This window comes from Dysidea avara, chromosome 12 (assembly GCF_963678975.1).
Source record: "Dysidea avara chromosome 12, odDysAvar1.4, whole genome shotgun sequence".
In the NCBI taxonomy this organism is placed as follows: Eukaryota; Metazoa; Porifera; class Demospongiae; order Dictyoceratida; family Dysideidae; genus Dysidea; species Dysidea avara.
This window is the reverse complement of record NC_089283.1, coordinates 3,551,431-3,570,754: the sequence shown is the minus strand read 5'-3', so window position 1 is coordinate 3,570,754 and position 19,324 is coordinate 3,551,431. Positions and strand designations below refer to the sequence as shown.

The 19,324-nt window shown below is 36.3% G+C and overlaps 1 protein-coding gene and 2 long non-coding RNA genes across 9 annotated transcripts in view; 2 read left to right on the top strand and 1 right to left on the bottom strand.

Moving 5' to 3' along the window:
* Positions 1-12,876, bottom strand: part of LOC136240186 (uncharacterized) — a 63,570-nt gene extending 50,694 nt beyond the window's left edge. The window contains exons 1-2 of the long non-coding RNA XR_010693717.1: positions 12,801-12,876; positions 12,716-12,750 (exon numbers count right to left, since the gene is read on the bottom strand). This is a non-coding gene — a long non-coding RNA (uncharacterized lncRNA). The remainder of the gene's footprint in view (positions 1-12,715; positions 12,751-12,800) is intronic.
* The window catches only part of LOC136240164 (receptor tyrosine-protein kinase erbB-2-like), a 37,559-nt gene extending 18,986 nt beyond the window's left edge, over positions 1-18,573 (top strand). Inside the window, exons 1-10 of one of the 4 annotated variants that reach the window (XM_066031068.1) lie at positions 12,889-13,144; positions 13,208-13,278; positions 15,129-15,242; positions 16,579-16,674; positions 16,729-16,914; positions 17,310-17,373; positions 17,429-17,596; positions 17,749-17,895; positions 17,947-18,047; positions 18,103-18,573. In XM_066031068.1, coding sequence (XP_065887140.1) covers positions 15,198-15,242; positions 16,579-16,674; positions 16,729-16,914; positions 17,310-17,373; positions 17,429-17,596; positions 17,749-17,895; positions 17,947-18,047; positions 18,103-18,333 — 1,038 coding nt within the window. In that variant the 5' untranslated portion in view covers positions 12,889-13,144; positions 13,208-13,278; positions 15,129-15,197 and the 3' untranslated portion in view covers positions 18,334-18,573. Of the gene's footprint in view, positions 1-4,904; positions 5,068-5,119; positions 5,196-5,245; positions 6,085-6,137; positions 6,355-12,888; positions 13,145-13,207; positions 13,279-15,128; positions 15,243-16,578; positions 16,675-16,728; positions 16,915-17,309; positions 17,374-17,428; positions 17,597-17,748; positions 17,896-17,946; positions 18,048-18,102 lie in introns of those variants that run through there. The other 3 variants (XM_066031067.1, XM_066031066.1, XM_066031065.1) reach the window with 3 other exon arrangements.
* LOC136240183 (uncharacterized) lies at positions 9,156-12,512 on the top strand. 4 transcript variants are annotated; one of them, XR_010693712.1, is made up of 7 exons: positions 9,156-10,771; positions 10,824-11,206; positions 11,257-11,526; positions 11,587-11,615; positions 11,706-11,798; positions 12,226-12,290; positions 12,350-12,512. It is a non-coding gene; the product is annotated as an uncharacterized lncRNA (long non-coding RNA). The 4 variants fall into 4 exon arrangements; XR_010693713.1 differs by having other exon boundaries at positions 9,157-10,771; positions 11,462-11,526; XR_010693710.1 differs by having other exon boundaries at positions 9,158-10,771; positions 11,666-11,798.
* Positions 18,574-19,324: the final 751 nt, after the last annotated feature.

Here is a 19,324-nt window from a genome sequence, read left to right as displayed (position 1 = left end):
TAAAACATACAGCAAAAACATGACACACGACAACTACATACCTATACAAAAAGAAAACAAAGAGAAAATTACAAAATCAGGTTAGCTGAGCAGAATTCGACGAAGTGCCATCCGAAAAGGAATTGCTTTGGAAATTTGTAAAATTTCTACAGGTACTGAGTTCCAAAGAAATGGAGAATTTATAAAAAAAGAAAAACGATATGCGTTAATGGTAGATGATGATGTGGTAAGTGAAAGTGAATGGGATCTAGTATTGGTGCTTGAAAACTTGAAATGTGAGTTGAATGGGATAGAAACTCTGTCATGTAAAATATCGTGTACTTGAGTGATAGTAAAATAGGACTGACGAGTGTGGAGCGCAGGCCATCTTAGGTCCTGCAAACAAGATGTAGAAGATTTGGACCAGTTATGTGAATGAGGATTCCATCTGCTACCACACACCCAGCGTGCAGCTCGTCTCTGAATTGCTTCTAGTCTATCAATGTCTCTAGCAGTGTGTAAATACCATACAGGTGAGGCATATTCTAGTAATGGTCTAACAAGGCAATTGTAGGCAGCAGATATAACAGTAGATGGACTTGCAAAAAGAGTGTGTCTTAAATAGTTGAGTGAACGGGAGGCTTTAGCTGTTATATGTTTGACATGATCACTCCATTTAAGATGAGAATTGATGTACATCCCCAAGTAACGAACTACAGATTTAGATGGAATAGGCTGGTCATTAAGATGGTACTTGTACATTGGTGGCGATCGCTTATAAGATATACAAATACTTTCACATTTTTGTGGATTTAATTTCAGTTGCCATAACTGTGACCATTGATAAACTTTGGTCAAGTCTTCTTGAAGTAAAGTTTCATCATGAGTTGAAACAATTTGCTTGTATAAAGCAATGTCATCAGCAAATAACTTAACAGTACTGTTGGAAATAACGTGATGGATTTCGTCAATGTAGAGTAAAAATAACAACGATCCAAGAACAGAGCCTTGTGGGACACCTGAACGAACAGGAAGCCATTCTGAGAAACAGCCAATAATAACAACTCTTTGATAGCGATTGGTAAGGAACGAACCAAACCAAGAGAGTAGATTTCCATGTATGCCGAGACATTCAAGCTTAAGTAACAGGTGGCAATGAGGAACCGAGTCAAATGCCTTAGCTAAATCCAATAAAACACAGTGTACTGAGTTTCGTCTTTCAAGGCAAAAAGCCCAGTCATTAATAGCTGAAAGTAAGAGAGTCACAGTTGAACGTTTACGACGAAAGCCATGTTGAGAATCACTAATGAGATGTTTAGACTCTAGAGCAAGTACAAGTTGTCTGTGAATAATTCTTTCCATAACTTTTACAACAATGGAAGTAAGGCTTATTGGGCGATAATTAGATGGAAGCTGTTTATCACCCTTTTTGTGAACAGGTACCACATTGGCAGTCACCCAGTCCCTAGGCAGGGCACCAGAGGACAGTGACAGTTGAAATAAACGTGATAAAGGTAAGGAGATGAAATCGGCAGCAACTTGTAATAATTGAGATGGTAGATTGTCTGGACCACAGGCCTTATCCCGTTGTAAAGATTTAAGTTCTTCATAAACATTCTCTGGTGTGAATTGTACAGAGTCAATAAGCTTTCCATTAAATTTGACAGACTCACGCAGAGATTGCAAGCCTGAGCAGTTTTCAGTTGTAAACACAGAGTTAAAATACTGATTAAAAGCTGTTGCCTTCTCAACATCATCTGAAACATGATTACCAGAGATGCTAAGTGGAGGAGGGGACTGATGAAATCCCTTGACTGAATTTACAAAACTCCAAAACTTCTTTGCATTTGCTGAATACGAGACAGAAAGTGCAGAAATGTAGTCCACGGTATCCTGTCTAGTCTTGGAACGAACCAAATTACTTATCGCTTTATACTTAGATCTATTTAGTTCAGAGCTGTTACGTTTCATTCTACGATACAAACGTCGCTTGACACATATCAAATGGAGGGTGTCTGGTGTAAACCAATGCTTGAGTTTTTTCTGTTTCCATTGAGTTTTAGGTATAATAGAGTCAACAACTGCAAAAAATAAATCCTTCCAGCATGTCCAAGCATTTTCAATGTCTGATTCAAAATCCAGCTGATCCCAAGGAACATGGGACAACAGCTCCTGAAATGCACAAAAATTGGCCTTTTTGTAATTATACAATTTCTTTTCACTGGTAGATGATTTTGTGGGAGAAATACAAATTGAGAATTCAACAGAATCGTGATCGGTTCCTGGCAAATTATCTACAGTCCGAATAGTGGAGATAGAGTCAGGACAGTTAGTAAACACTAGATCAAGAATGTTATTTCCTCTAGTAGGATGAACAACCAGCTGATTGAGAAAGTGATCATGTGTAATTGAACAGAGATGAGTAGCGGTTGGAGATGATACAGCTGGAGAAACCACTGACCAGTCGATTGAGGGAACATTAAAGTCACCACGTAATACTAAAGGTGTACCACCATTAATTAGTGATAACGAGGAGTTCAGTTCATCCAGAGCTGACAGGGATGGACCTGGTGGACGATAGAATACTCCAAACAAAAGATGACTAGGTGAGGTAAGGAGTTTTACCCACACTATTTCACAGTTTGTTTCTAACTCAGACATTCTCACCACGGGAATGGAGGAGCAAACTAGTATCATAATTCCACCACCGTGTCTATTTCGATCTTTACAAAAAACAACATAATTTGTGAGTAAAAATTGAGAGTCAAGAATAGATTCGTTTAAAAATGTCTCAGTTATAGCGACTACATCTGCATCAACTGCTGATAAATAGGCTAACAAAGTAAAACGTTTTGGAAACAAACTGCGAGCATTAAAACAGATACAGTTCAAGGAAGAGGACTGTCTAGGGCAAACATTGTCAACTGCTAAATCAATACATGTACAACAATACCATGGATCAGATGATGGAGACTTAACAAGGTCATCATAGATAGATTCAGAAATATATCTATCACAGGATACATGAATCCACTGGTCACAACCATCACAACACATTGCTTTGTCATCGTCATTGACATTTAATCTACACTTGCCACAAGGGTACTCCGGTCCAGGATTCAAATGGACATCTCCAGATAATAAAATGATTAACTGCAAACAAAACGAAGCATTTCTCCAATTAAAGCCCGCCACACGGGGCGAGCGAAAGTAACCGTTTAAGCAAGAAAGTACAACATAATTCTTCATCATCCTCACAGATAATGACAAGGAATAATTCTCTAACTGTTGCTGGTCCAAAGGTCCACAAACTTTCCAACAAACGAGAGTGAACACAAAGAGCCAAGCACATGCCGCCATTTTTTTTTTATGTAGCTATTATTGAGCAATGAAATGGTTCATAGCCTGTTACAACATCCATAGAAATTAAAATGTTGTAAAATTTAGAGACATAATGGCATAAGTTCAAATATTTCATGACAAAATATTTTCATGAAAAAATCTGAGGCATATTTACTTCATGAACTAGGTGATACACTTATGCATAAGCCTCATGCAAGTCTGGTGAACAATCATGTGCACATAACAAAACACACAACACAGAAAAAAATAATATATGCACATAAGAGTAGAGTCACTTTAATTATCAATTGCTGTTGGTCAGTGATTGTACAACAGCTTTAGCTAACCATGTAATAATTGTCATTACTCAGTCGTTACCGTGGCTGTGTTCATTGTTCACTACAAAGCAGTAGGACAGTATAGTGAGTCACTGTGTTCACTACAAAGCAGTCAGTAGTCGCTGTGTTCATCATGAAGCAGCAGTCACTGTTTTCACCACAAATCAGTAGTCTCTGTATTCACCATGAAGCATTGCTTACTGTGTTTACCATGAAGCAGTAGTCACTATGTTCACCATGAAGCATGCAGCAGCCAATGTTTTGACCATGAAACAGTTGTCACTGTATTCACCATGAAACAGTTGTCACTGTATTCACCATGAAACAGTAGCCACTGTTCACCTGGCTGTTCACTGCCATGAAACTCTCTACAGCTGAAGCTCCAGGCGTGTTCTGCATCCCCTTACAACCCCTTACAACCAACCAAGCCTGTATGAAACTTGAACAAAAGGTGTCATGTAGCATTCATTGTATTATCAGCTGCATATTTTCTTGCTCAGTAATAGACACTGTATACAACAATATAAGGTTTAATATTTTATTTTATAAAGACGTGGGTTAGTTAGTACTGACATCATGACTTATGTACGTATTTGTGGGGGACACTTCCATTGCAGACATATATTTATTTATTTATTTATACACGGGGTCAAATAAAACCAGATTCCTTGCCTTACGCTAAGGCGTTCAGCAATTATCTTTACCATGAAAATTTGTTAGTTTTTCAGTGTGAAATAGTGCAATAACCATCCTCAGTTCTTTGAAGACACTTCAAGACAGCCATCATATTATCACCTGATACATGTATTAATGGCTTTTGATTTATCTATATACTCGGTTGTCTGTAGCAATACATTTCAGGATCATGCATGTGTAGATCTTGTTTCATTAACATTGTGTGATAGAACTTATGATAGATATTCAAATTAGAAAGTTTAGCTCATTTATTGTAGTACTTTAATTGCTTGGTCCCTATAATAGTCAGTTTGAATTCATCCATCTGAGTTCTCCTTAATAACATTTATTACAAGAGCTACCAGTCATAACTATTAGCAGGGCTATGTGGTCAACATAAACAAGTTGTTGCACCAAAATAGAACCACTGGAGGCAGAACACAAGTTACTTTTTTGATATCACTGATGTTTATGGAGCTTAAATAAATCTAAATGGATTCAGAAAAGTGTTTAAAATTTTTGCTTTCTTTCTTTCTTTTGATTTATGTAACAAGATGCTTCTTTTCCCAGTTGCTGCAGGAATGTCATGTCACAACCAGTGTAATGAGACATATCGGTGTTGGGGTCCAGCTGATACTGACTGTGTAGTGTGTAAAGTTTACCTGTACAGGAATGGAGCTGAACGTATCTGTGTTGAATCCTGTGAGTCCACTAGACTACAATCACTAAATGTGTAAGTGATGGTCCTGTAATGGGTATGATCATATATACTACATATTACATAGGTTTACATATGCTGACAACTCTACAATGATATGTGAAGTGTGTCATGAAGAGTGTAATGATACTTGTTCTGGTCCAGTAAGTTCATTACACGGTAATATTTCATTAGTTTGTGTCATATATTACAGGAACCTAGTGATTGTTTTGGTCAATGTAAGAACTTTGCTATTCCCACTGCTGGCAACGCCATTACTTGTGTTTCACAGTGTCCATTAGGTACTTATCCTAATGACACAGACTTCTGTCTCCCTTGTAACAGTGTGTGTGTGCCACAAACTGGATGTAATGGTCCTAGTGATCGTTTAGAAGATGGTGGATGTAATCGTTGTTATCATGTGTTGAGAAATGAGAGTTTAGGTCAAGTTAGGTGTCTACTAGATGACGGTTGTATTGACAGAACATTTTTGAATCTTCCATTTGATCCTGTTGAACAATTTCCATTCCCAACAAGATTTTGTGATCCTTGTCATGAACACTGTCAATCTTGTAGTGGACGTGAGGCCCACCAGTGCTCACAATGTGTGTTTGCATCAAGAGAAGACAGTCAAGGCCGTTCCATTTGTGTTGGTAGTTGTGAAGATGGAGAATATGTCAGTGCCAAACGTTGTCTATTATGTCATGAAGAGTGTGATGGATGTATTGGTGGGAGTCATCAAGAATGTATTGCTTGTCAGAATCTGAAAAACTTTTTGGGTGATGGTGACAGATTTGAGTGTAGAGCTTTTGGAACATGTCCTGATAACAAATATGAGAATTTGCTCAATTTAACATGTGATCAATGTCATCTTAATTGTGAAGAATGTGTTGGTCCAGAGTCCACCAATTGTACAATATGTAATGATGCAGGATATATTATCATTCCACCAGTAGATGAAGATGTAGAACTGCGTAATTGCTGTGATGCTGGATTTATGGCAGTACAAGAAAATCAAACATGTATTCCAGAAGTATCTATTGCTCCAATTGTGTAAGTAATTGAATGGTTACATATATCAGTTTTAAATCACTACAATAATACAGGAGTGAAGATGAAACTCCAGTGGGTGCAGTGATAGGAGGAGTATTAGGTGGTCTAGTACTGATAATTGTTATACTAGTAATAGTGCTTGCATTCTTTTGGAGAAGGCAATATCTGTCAGCAAATTTTAAGGTATTATTTCTTTAGTGACAATGGTTGGCTACAATTATGCAGGTTTCCAGTGATGTAGTACACTTTTCTAACAGTCAAGCATGTGATGTAAGTTTTTTTCTAAATATTTAAGTGTATAGATTATAGAGCAAGTTATTTATTTATTATTAAGATTCAGTTCTACTGTAGCTCTGCAGCTGGTTGACAGTACAGGGTGGGCTATCTCCATAAGTTCTACATAATGACTCAGTTTGCAAACAGATTTTCTTTCACACATAATGTAATACATATAGATATACATACGTAGCAGTTTAAAGTATTTAAGCAGTCACATTATCATCTGTCTGTCTTTTCAACAGTAGGCTGTTTGTTACTACAATTGAGCCTCCTAAAAGTTAATACATAACTTTATGTTTGTCAAAAGTGTCCACATTTCTGTAATAATAAAACCTGAGAATTATGAGGGTGGGAATGAGCAACAAGTAATTGAGAAATTTGCTAGTATCATCTTTGATTGTTAATTTCCACCATTTCCTAACACACAATTAATAATCTTATACTTGGACTTGTTAAAATTTCTGGTGTTACTGTTATTAAATGCTATCCCACTAGTAGTCAGGTTCACTATGTACTTTTGTTCAAATTTTATGGGGATTAGCAAACCTATACATTTTTGGAAAGCTTAGAGCATGAGGAATCTGAAAATCAATGTTCACATTTGCACAAATTTCTGCAAGGTTAGCATTTTAAAATTACAAAATGGTAGCTTATAAAGTAAAAATTCCTGGTATATCAATTTTAATTTAACATTAAAGTTCATTATGAACTCAACAGATTCTCTGGTGACATTTTCACATCCCTATTCATTAGAGGTGATAGTTAATCAGAAATTTTTACAAACAGAATAGAAGAGCATCCATTATGCTGCAATAACTCAGGAATAACTTTTAGCAAAAAGAATTGAGGAATATTCCAGATCAAATGGACGAGATCTATGTATAACTGGTGCAAAGTATAAGTTTGGATTCCACTGAAACAGTTCAAGCCTAAAAACAGCACATAAGATTGAGTTACTCTAATAGAGCAGTCACATATTCCAATAAAGCAGTCAACTTTGAGTCCATATTTCTAATGTAGCAGTCACTTTTGTTGTGAAAATCCTAGCTAGTGTGCTTATGTTAGGCATAAATTTCAGGAGATTAGCTAATACTAGGTTTGAAAGAAAAATTGTAATTTGCATAAAACATTCTCCTTTAAAAGGTAACTTTGAAAATTAGCAATTGAAAACTATGATTTCACCCTGACTAGATCCAAGAGTACTTTTGCACCAGATGGTGGCATGCATTGACACATTTAATTATGTCAAAGATAACTTTGCTCAAAATTTATGGGCCTATACATATCTAAGACAATGGAGATCAATGAAAATCAATGCTTATACATTTATACAGATACCTACATGTTAGTCAATTAGCAGTTTGAAAATATCAGTCCATATGGTGCAAATTTCTCTATATGTCAGCCTCTTATTTGCAACAAACACTATTTCTATGTTCTCACACCCATATAGAATCCATTGATAACCTCTAAAGTGCTAAGAAACTTAATTTGGCAGATAGTTATTGCATGAAACAAAGTGAATTACTAACATTGAGATGTAGGGTATAGCTACGTATAAAAACATCACAGCTATGTATCTATGTACATATACGTATATGTATTAATATCTACAGCTTAACTGTGGTTGTGTAAGCTTATCGCCGCAGTATTTTCCATAGCAATATGATTGATAGTTGAGACACTTCTCATGCTGTTCTTTGTTTGCAACGCTGTGTAATGGAAAAAGCGTAGCTGAACATGAAGTGTAATGGCTACCTCCATTTTTGCTTCATAATTGATAGTTGGGGCATGCGATCAGACATATTTTTTTTCAGATTCCCTTCTTCCTTTTGATGCAGAATACACGCGGGTTCACCATGTAGTCACAATTCACCCCAAAAACACCTTCGCTGTAAAAAAGGCACGCCCAAGAAACTACAAGTACCTGGAACCCAATGTAAAAAAACAAAAAGAAAACAGCTCAGCTGAAGTGAAAAGTAACTGGTAACTTAAAGAGCTGATATCTGAAGCGGCCAAGAATACAATTACTAAAGTTTAATCCATGCAAGAACACCTTGGCTATAAAACAGGTGTGTACATGAAAGTAACTGGCAACTGAAATGGCTGATATCTGAAGCGGCCAAGAATGAATGGTCATATACAACTAATTCAAAAATTTAACACTGAACCTTTATAATTTGGCTGTGTTCTATATTCACTCTTGCTGCATCGTAAAGTAATTTCTTTTAACTCTAATTGGCTGGTAATTTGGCCGCCTTTTTTTGCTCTATTATACTGACTATTAAAAAAGGCGGCCAAATTACCAGCCAATTAGAGTTAAAAGAAATTACTTTACGATGCAGCAAGAGTGAATATAGAACACAGCCAAATTATAAAGGTTCAGTGTTAAATTTTTGAATTAGTTGTATATGACCATTCATTCTTGGCCGCTTCAGATATCAGCCATTTCAGTTGCCAGTTACTTTCATGTACACACCTGTTTTATAGCCAAGGTGTTCTTGCATGGATTAAACTTTAGTAATTGTATTCTTGGCCGCTTCAGATATCAGCTCTTTAAGTTACCAGTTACTTTTCACTTCAGCTGAGCTGTTTTCTTTTTGTTTTTTTTACATTGGGTTCCAGGTACTTGTAGTTTCTTGGGCGCGCCTTTTTTACAGCGAAGGTGTTTTTGGGGTGGATATCACTCATTTTTGTCAGTGATAGACTCTACATTTGGTTTAAAAGGTAATTTTTTTTGGAAATTAGCAATTAACATTAATGCAGAATATTATCTAGGAGAGTCAGTAAAATCCATACATAATAATGATTGTTTCATAACACCGTAAATTCGGAAGTATGAATTTACGGTGTAGTATGACTGTTCTATTAGAGTAAATCTATCTTTACTGCCTGCATGTGACGAATATATCTCATATCTGTGCATGTTAAATGCTTCAGACACCTAATTAAACTTGCAAGTGACTAATTAGTTTACAGTTGCTACACAGCTATAAATACATTTGTAATTGTTATCACCATAATCATTTATCATGTTATAACCATTTTTTATTATTTTGGTCACAACTTCAGGATTAGAGCAGCAGAGAAAGGAATAGAGGACTCAACCATCAAGACTTGTATATGGGAGATGGAACAGTATTGCGATGGACAATGCCGGTACTAACCCCTCAAGGGTGTTGCAGTACAGTATAGATGCAAGACCAGAGCCTCGATCGTCACCTTTTGACTGTGGTCACAACTTCAGGATTGGAGCAGCAGAGAAAGGAATGGAGGACTCAATCATCAAGACTCGGGGAGATGGAATAGTATTGCCAAGGATAATGCCAGTACTAACCCCTCAAGGTTGCCACAGTGCAGTATCGATACAACCACTCCAACCAGTGCATAAGACCAGAGCCTCGATCATCACCTTTTGACTGAAATTTTTATACTTGATGAAGCAATTAAAACAAAAAAGTTGTAGTACTTATACTTTCCTGAGGGAGCATGCCCCCAGAGTCCCAGACTCCCTTGCCCGTTCAGCAGAATAATAGGATTGAGCCTTACTACCACTTTCACCTTTATTCTTGGCCCGGATGTACATATCGGCAACATAATACAGTAGCTGTAGATAATGCCCCTAGGCAGAGCTATAGGGGTGGGAATTTTTCCCTACTATCACACTATCACAGTAGTTCTTCTCGCAGTTCTTTGCCTGGCCATCATCAACTGCTGTCAAAACATTAGTGTCGTCCCCCAGACCCTTCCTCAAGCATACTTACCACACAAAAATAACTTAGTTTAGCAGTGCACAAACAATTATTGACAGCATATGTACACTTACCGCATTGTTGAACCATGTATACCATCAGAATCCACCGGATTGACAACTAACACGTGATCTATTTAGGGGAAATCTCTTGGAAAGTCCCTAATTACCTTAAGCGGACACTCGTGATACGTGGTTTTAAATTGAATGGTTTAAGAATGTAACTAGATGGTGAGGCGTACTTTAATCGGCTCGACTTTAATGAGAAACTCGAGCTCCTCGTGAGAAACTACATCGCTTGAGCAACGCTTGAAGAAGTAAGAGTCAAGAATACTGATCGAGGTACTCTATGATATATGCCGGTCTTGAATGCTAACGAAACGAGGAGTGAAGTTTGTGTAACGTGTCACATCGCCACACACTGATTCACCGTGTTTGTGCGATAGGGTTTATGGACCTGTCCACCAGATGCTGAAAGGAAATTCATTCCACCACATGTTGAAAGGAAATTCATTCCAACTTGTGAAGTTATTGATATACTCATTGTTGGGGTCCACGGGGAAATCGATGATCATTTACCAGTCAGCTGTAAGTAATGTCACAACAGAAGGAAAGGAACCATTTCCATACCCCAGCTATGGCATACTGATTTTCCTGGTCAGTTTATGTACACTCAACCACAGATCGAAATGTAGAACTTTGGTTGCAGGTGGAAAATAAACACCTTTTTACTCAGTTAGCTACAAGAGATTCACCCAGCTGGGATAAAATGTTGAAGTGAATGTCTAACTTGTTCATCAGGTATTGGATAATTCCAAGTGTCCAGATTATGCAGTTGTCCTCTTGTTCAAGTTTACACGTTTAGGCAAGTTCCACAACGTCCTATAATCTATTACTATATCAGTGTGGAATAATGCTTATATAATATTTTTCATATTCCAGGCTTTAGGTGTATTGTATTTAACACCTGCTTGTTGGTTTTTGCAGGCCATCTGGTCATACTGGTTTATCCACTAGCAGTTGAATATGATCATGGTGCATATATAAGTTGAGACCATGCAAGAACAAAGATACAGGTGTCATGAATTTCAGGTCAGTTAACGTTCAGAGGAATTGTATTATTGCAATTGTTCTTTTTGTAGTTATCAATTATCAGTGACCAGTTTGTGATAGCGTACTTTTGTTTGACCAATGACCTAATGTTCTGGTTTATATGCTTACCCAACAGTTATGTTACTCACTTAACCTGCATATGGGATATATATATTTTTAGTTCATTTTGATTATCCATCCTTTATTGGTACAGCCTGGCATATTGATTTTTTGCACATTCTCTTTTTAATTCAGTGCCTGCTGGATTGCTTCGTCAGATATCGAAACAGGTGTCTTTGGTGTTGCGACCGATGTTCCAGGTCAGTTTGCATGTGTGTTTAATTTAAGGTTGACTTCAGTGCCTGCTTATTCTTTTACAGGTCTCGGTATCGAGTGTCATGAATTTCAGGTCAGTTGACGTACAGAAGAATTGTATTATTGCAATTGTTGTTTTTGTAGTTATCAACTATCACTGTATACTAGTGATGTGAATTTGCAGGTCAGTCTACTCAGATGTATCGGGTATAGTGTTGATGGGTTCAAACAAATATCCAGTGTAGACTGTAGTGGCATCAAGGGTGTTAATTTCTAGGTCAGTTTATATGTTGTGATGTTAGTGATTTTTCCTAGTACCCAGATGTTAAGTGTATTGTATTTAATGCCTAGCTACCTGTTATGTTTTTTAAATTATGGTATATCAGTGTAGACGGTACAACAGTAAGCCTTCTGTGTTGTAGTAACTATTTGTTTCATAATTATGCTGTTGTCCTGGAATGGCACAATTTTTGGGCAACCAGTGTGAAGTCCAGTGGTACAAACATTGTATTATGACCAAGTTGTGATAGCGTACTTTTGTTTGACTAATGTCCTAATGTTCAGGTTTGACATGCTTACCCAACAGTTAGCTATGTTATTCATTCACTTAGCCTGGGATATAATTTTTGTTCATTTTGATTATCCATGCTATTATTGATACAGCCCGGCATATTGATTTTTTTATACATTCTCTTTTAATTCAGTGCCTGCTGGATTGTGTCATCAGATATCGAAACAAGTGTTTTTGGTGTTGCGACCAATGTTCCAGGTCAGTTGCATGAGTGTTTAATTTAAGGTTAACTTCAGTGCCTGCTTATTCTTTTACAGGTCTCAGTATCGCCATGCTGACATACACGAAATCATCACTATTGTTGGAACTATTTTTAGTCAAGTCTTGATGTGATGTTGATTAACGTTGTTACACATTGTTGTATGTTTACCATATGGCAAGAAATTTTCATGGCCATCATGAAATTTGAATATTGTGTAAGTTGTGTGGAACAACCCCAACTCATACATGGTCACTGGCAAACCACGAACCACATTCGAGCCACAACACCACCAACCACATTCGAGCAATCCATTACAAAATTTTGTTGCACCATTTGTGTGTGCATAATACTTAATGAAAGCCACAACACAAGCTACATGGTACACACTACATAGAGGTGGTAACCCCTAAAGGCTTGTTACCTTTTGTATTCACCTTATCGTCCTTTGTGGTTAATCTATTAAAAATTACATGTAAATAGAGAATTGAAGAGTATGCTTAAAGCACCTTCGCTAGTGATTTTGTTCTTCGATCACACCATAAGACATAAGACAACTGGCGATTTATAAACGCTCGCATGGGGTGTGGCACTAAATGGAATTTAAAAGATTTCTGCTTAGAACGCCATCCCTAGGGAACTTACGGTTCAGCACGTTGTCACAACTTGTTTATCAGGCATTAGAGTTTGTGTCCACGTCGTGCCTTTAAAAGTTATTGTAGGGATTAGAGGTTTGATTGAAGAAAATACGCGTATAGGCAAACCAGGATTGGATAATGTCAGTGCTAGATGGACTATACAAACACGACTATGTTGACTGGTATAACGTGACAGTAGTTGTAACACTGATAAGGTAGAGAAATAAAGTGAAATACGCCTATTTTTTATTTTGCGATGGTTACTTTTTTTATTTTAGCGAGGTCGCAAGAAAACTATGATGATGATGATGATGATGATGATGACGACTCCTAAAGATTTTTTTATCACGTAACGCAATACAAATCTATTGAGAGATGTTGCGTAATCTAGGACTAATATTGCGAAACCGGCCCTACACGTAAATAACTCACAGTAGTGGCCGCGCGTCTTTTAATTGGGCGTGCGCTTTGTAGTTTCTTGGCCGCGCGACTCACTACCTAATCCCTATACTTCAGTCTAATACAGTAGTGAAAAGAGAGAGATTGCATATATGCTGCAGTGGACATTTAATCCCTAATTCAGTCGTGGTTGTAGACTGAATGAAGTATAGGGATTAAATGTCCACTAGTATATAATATTATGCAGTATATATGCAGATGTATAGGCAACCTGTCTTCTTTCACAACTTCTTATATATATAGCAATTCCCTACTTTTAAATCTCTAATCCAACTTTAAAGTTTTCATTTTTCCTTCTACTTGTATTTTTACATCTTCATCTGTACCACACGACTATGCAAGATAAGTTGTTGCAATAGCACTAGCATTTTAGCATGGAGCAGTTACTTGTAAGCCTGTCATTAAAAACATGTTGGCTAGATATTTTATTACTGTGCCAAATGTCCTTGTTTAATTTTGTCATCTTTTGGATAAGAATCACTCCATCGACAATGGTACTATTTGGATTATTAAATATGTGTGATATGCAATCATTCTGTCACTGGAAATAAAGTTTTCATTGGATTAACAGTTGGGTAACAGTGAATCCTATAATTTTCAAAAATTGTGTATCGATTTTAACTAGTCGGTGCATGTCTATCTGGTGCATAAAATTGCTTGGTGATCAGAGTAAATTCACTGTTGCCAGTTGTTTATGTGAAAAGGAAACTTCCTTTTAGGGGAGAGATAATTCCAATTACTGTAATTTTAAAATTAAAATTGTTTCAAAATTCATCTAGTGCTAATTATGCTAAACATACGTAAGCACATTAGCAAAAAAATGGGTTCAAAAGTTAACTGCTTATAAGTGACTGCTTTATTAGAGTATCTAAATTTTCAGCTTTTGTTTAGGTTTGAACCTTTTTAGTAGAAGTCAAATTATACTTTGCACTAGTTATAGCTACTTTGCACCAGTTATACCCAAATAATCGTGCAGTATATATTATTCCTGAATTATTGTAGTACAATAGGTGTTCAATTTCCTTTGTAAAACTTTCAATTATTCATGATTAACTGTCTCACCTCTAATGAATAGAGGTGTAAAAATGTCACTAGAGAACTAAAGAATTTGTTGAGTTCATTTGTTAAATTTTATGTCAAATTAAACTTGATATGTTAGAATTTTCTTATTTTATTAGCTGTCACTTTGAAATTTAAAAATGCTGACCTTGCAGGAATCTGTGCAAATGTAAACATTGATTTTCAGATTCCTCATGCTCTAAGCTTTCCAAAAATGTATAGGTTTGCTAATCCCCATAAACTTTGAACGAAAGTGTATTTTTTAACATAGTGAACCTGACTATAGGGACCTGTGAGAAGGCTAAATCCTGTGAATACAGGGAGTCAAATGCTACAAACATATTGTGTACTGAACAGTTGCATTTCAGGTGAAATTTGTTGAGAAAAGTAAAGTTCTAATGTGTGCTGAGATGCACTTGCTCCCTGTGCCCCCCCCCCCCCCCCCCCATGATTTTCTCCTGCAATATATAAATCATCAGGATAATTATATGATTTTATCTTTCTTGAGCACAAGCTTAAGACTGGCATTTATATTCATTACACTGTCCACCGGTATAATACCAAAATGTACAGTGGCTGTGAAACTGAGTACATGCATAGATCAGCATAATATTATACACAAAAAAAGTGATGACTATATATTATATGCACAAGAAGTTATTATTAATGCTTTACTTTTAGACATTACAACCTCCAAAAGCAGCTCCCAATCAAGCAAGACTGATTACTGTACCAGAAACTGCTTTAGAGATGAGAGAGGAACTTGGAAGTGGAGCATTTGGAAGTGTTTATAAAGTATGTTACAGCTAGATAGTTGTTGTATAACATAGCTGAATTCCTCCAGACAGATATGTACTGTACCTAACTGGTATAGCCATATACACCTGTAGTAAGTGTTCATTACTCTACTAAGTCTACTTGTATGCCATCAATGAAATTCATATGAGAGTTAAGCCACAGTTTTAATGTTGAAACTAGGCCCCGGCCTTTCAAAATCAAGATTGTACTTTAGAAATGACTGTTTATTAGAGTACATTAGTGTTCACTGACTGCTGTATTAGAGTAAGTGACTGCTCTATTAGAGTATCTTGATCTTATTTCTGCAAAGTGTGAATAACCAACAAAGGACCAGTTAGTTAAGTCATATTACATGTTTTTAAATATGACATGTACTAACAATGCTATTGATAGTGATTATTTGCTTTCTTTCAGGCACATGTATTGCACATTTTATCAAATATTGTCCCTATTAAGCTAGCAATATGCTTAATGCTTTGGTCACCTATTATGCTTTAAATTATACTGGCATAATCGGCCGGGGCCTAGTTGAAATAGTTGTTAACCAAACATCATGAGTTTTCTGTGTGCTTGTGGTTTATATTATTGCCACTATAGTTGGCTATACCCCTTTATGGGTTAAGGGTTTTAATCATGGAATGCTTCGCAGATGTAACTGTGTACATCTGATAGATATTAACAGTAAAGCAGTGAGTGCACTGTATCTCTACTAATCTTGTTCCACAGTCTTCTTCACCTGATTTCAGTCATAAAACTGTCCTTGATCAGCAAGAATTGCCTTTAGCTAACTTGAAGGATCCAGATGTGAAGATTGCATGATCTTAATTGAGTGATTTGTTGAACACTACACTGTTGTATAAACAGTCCCACAGTGGACCATTATCTTGCAGATCGACAAAAAACCTTCCACATGACTATAATCTACAACCCTGATGATATTAAAGCATTAAGTGACTTATACCCTTGTATTTAAACCATTGTGGATTGGTGACAAAACATTGCAGTCAATGAAACCTGTACACAATTTCGTTCTTTATGACATCACCATTCTAAATTGTACGTCCATGTGACTTTTTGTATATGAGTCACTGATTGATGAATATCAAAAACCACCATAAAGATTTATGCGGATACAGTGCATGCATTTTAATAGATTTTATGTGGCTTTCACTGTTATACTATAAAGCGTCGGGCCAGAATTTTATTAGGAGAGAAGTCTTCTTCAACATCCATGTAAAGTAACAATAGACTTGGCCACATTATAGACTCAGCAAGTACTCACACACATTATGTACATGATGAATTGTGATAATATAGAGATTTTTACACACAGGGATACTGGAAACCAGAAGGAGATATTAATAAATACACGGTAGCCATTAAAGTGTTGAAAGAAACTTCTTCAGCAAGTCAAAAAGAACTGCTCCAGGTAAGGTTTAATTTTTAAAGTGTCACTTTGGTTAACTCTTGCATTAAACTGCAGGAAGGAGTTACTATGGCCTCCATTGATAATGAGTATGTAGTACGACTGTTTTGTGTATGTCTTGGAACAAGAATAATGCTTGTGTCTGAGTTTGTACCATTTGGATCACTGAAAGATCACTTAATGAATTTCAGATCAGAGATAAATGCTGAAACACTGCTGACCTTTGTAAAACAAGTAGCATCGGTAAGTTAACTAGTACAGCAAACTAACACTTTGCATGGTTTATAGTCTGGCAAACAGCAGGATGAACTTTGCAATTAAAGTGCAAAATACTGTAGCTTATAATTTATTTTCATGCAGTTTTAGATTGTCCTACATACCTAAAGCAATGTTCCACCAGCTGGGCAGGTGTCAGCATTGAAAATTTTGCCACGGAAACAAAAGTTTAAATACTGTCTAGCAATCTTAGAAAGTTTATAAAACAACTGCTGTGGGTTAACAAAACAATTATTGATATCACAAACTGCATTAATCAATCACATTCATGCATTGCTTAAGCACCACCTACAATGAATTAGTTTAGTAGTTTGACATGCAATGATTCATAGTGTATTATATGCATACATATATTTCTACAGGGTATGAAATATCTAGAGAGCATTAGGATGGTTCATCGTGATTTAGCTACCAGAAATGTGTTAGGTACAGTGTACGTATTTTATAGTACAGTGTATGTTAATATAAAATGTATCTGCAGTTCAAGGACCACAACATGTTAAAATAACTGACTTTGGTCTTACAAAGATTCTTGAAATTGGAGAAACAACTTTTAAATCGGCAAAAGGAAAAGTGCCAGTAAGATGGTTAGCTCCAGAGTCTCTTATAAACAGAATGTACACTCACAAATCTGATGTGTGGTCCTATGGTAGGTTGTGTTAGATAAGAAAGTCAACAACTGTAAAATTCCCCATAAGACATGTTGTGTCAACAACAATGGCTAATGTACAAATGCACATGGTTGATGCAGATACAGCAAGTCTTTAATTCATAGTCATTATATAGATAATATATTTTCAGGAGTGACAGTATGGGAGATACTTACATTTGGTGCTAGACCTTATCCTGGTATAAAAGCTCATGAACTACTGGGAGCTATTTATAAAGGAGTGAGATTAGAACAATCACAAACTTGTTCACCAGATATGTACGCTGTACTGCTAAAATGTGAGTTTGTCATTTGATTAATACAACATGCACAGTACAACCTTGTGATAGGCTGGACAGTTGACTCTAATGCTCGTCCATCATTTACTGAACTAGAAAGTACAATGGAACACCTTCTTAAGAATGAACCAACAAAATATGTTTTCACTGTAGTAAGTGTACTAGTAATATCACTGAGCATGTACAATGTGTGAACTGGTTCTTTAGAGCGATGCAGTTTTACAGAATTATGATCTACCAGAAAGCAGTCAAGAAACTACTTACGAGTATGCATATTCAACTGAAAATGATGTTGATACAACTGGCTACATCAAACCATCACAACTGAATACTGCACAATGTCAGTATGACACAATTGGAGACCCTATACCAACTAACAGTAACAATGAGGATCACAGCAATGATGTGAAAGAGTACCTTGAACTGAACATCAAATAACATAAGTATATTATTTGGTATCTAATCCATAGTGAAAAAAACATAAAAAAAAATAGCCAGTTATTAGTTTTATATTAAGTGACAACAGTTTTAAAAAACATTAAGCACATACATACATGCGTGCGTGCAATGATTGTAACATACTGTAGTTGTATTGGAGAAACCAATTTACATTATACAGTGTTGTAAAAGTGTACTTCAATGTATATAATTATCCACTGTTATATTGAATAAATATTTTATGGTAAAATATGCTCATAATTACACTGCTACTAAAGTAACTACTGCAACAGTCGACTTCAGAAAAATGTATGAGTTTAGGCAAAAGGGTTGACATAAGTCCATCATTAGCTGCCATGGACAGTAGAAAGGAGGGCTTAAATGAATGTTTGAACAATCCATTAAACTAAAAAGAGTTTGACCTGAGGTGCCCTTTTACTAACCAAGAGAAAAAAAGTTACTTACAATTGTCTGTTTTTAAGTAGCTAGTTTTACAAGAAAAAAAACTCATCACCCTGCTTTGAATCTCTCATGTATATTAGCTAATTTGTTTATTTTACACTTTATCAAGTGAAATGATTTCCATGCAGCATAGGAAACAGTGTATGCTATTATACTGTTTTCTATGCTGCATGGAAATCATTATGGTGACACTGAAAACTCTGTAATATAGCTTTTGCTTAGAATGCACATGATCAGATTGTCTAACTAACTCTTTAAGAAAGTTGATATAATCAATCATGCACCATACTGCTATCCCACTGTGATTAAAACCTGTGAATACAGGGAGTCAGTCAAATCCTTATACTAAAAATCCTATCAAGTGCAGAATATTATCCCATACCCAGTGGTAACTTGATCGATCTCCAAAGTACGTGTAACTACATCTTCAAGTGACTCTGGATGCTGCTGCCTCATGGCAAACACAACGTTTGGGCTGTCTATCACGCTGAGGAAGCAGTCGAGAATGAGTTGATCCTTTGCTTGATTG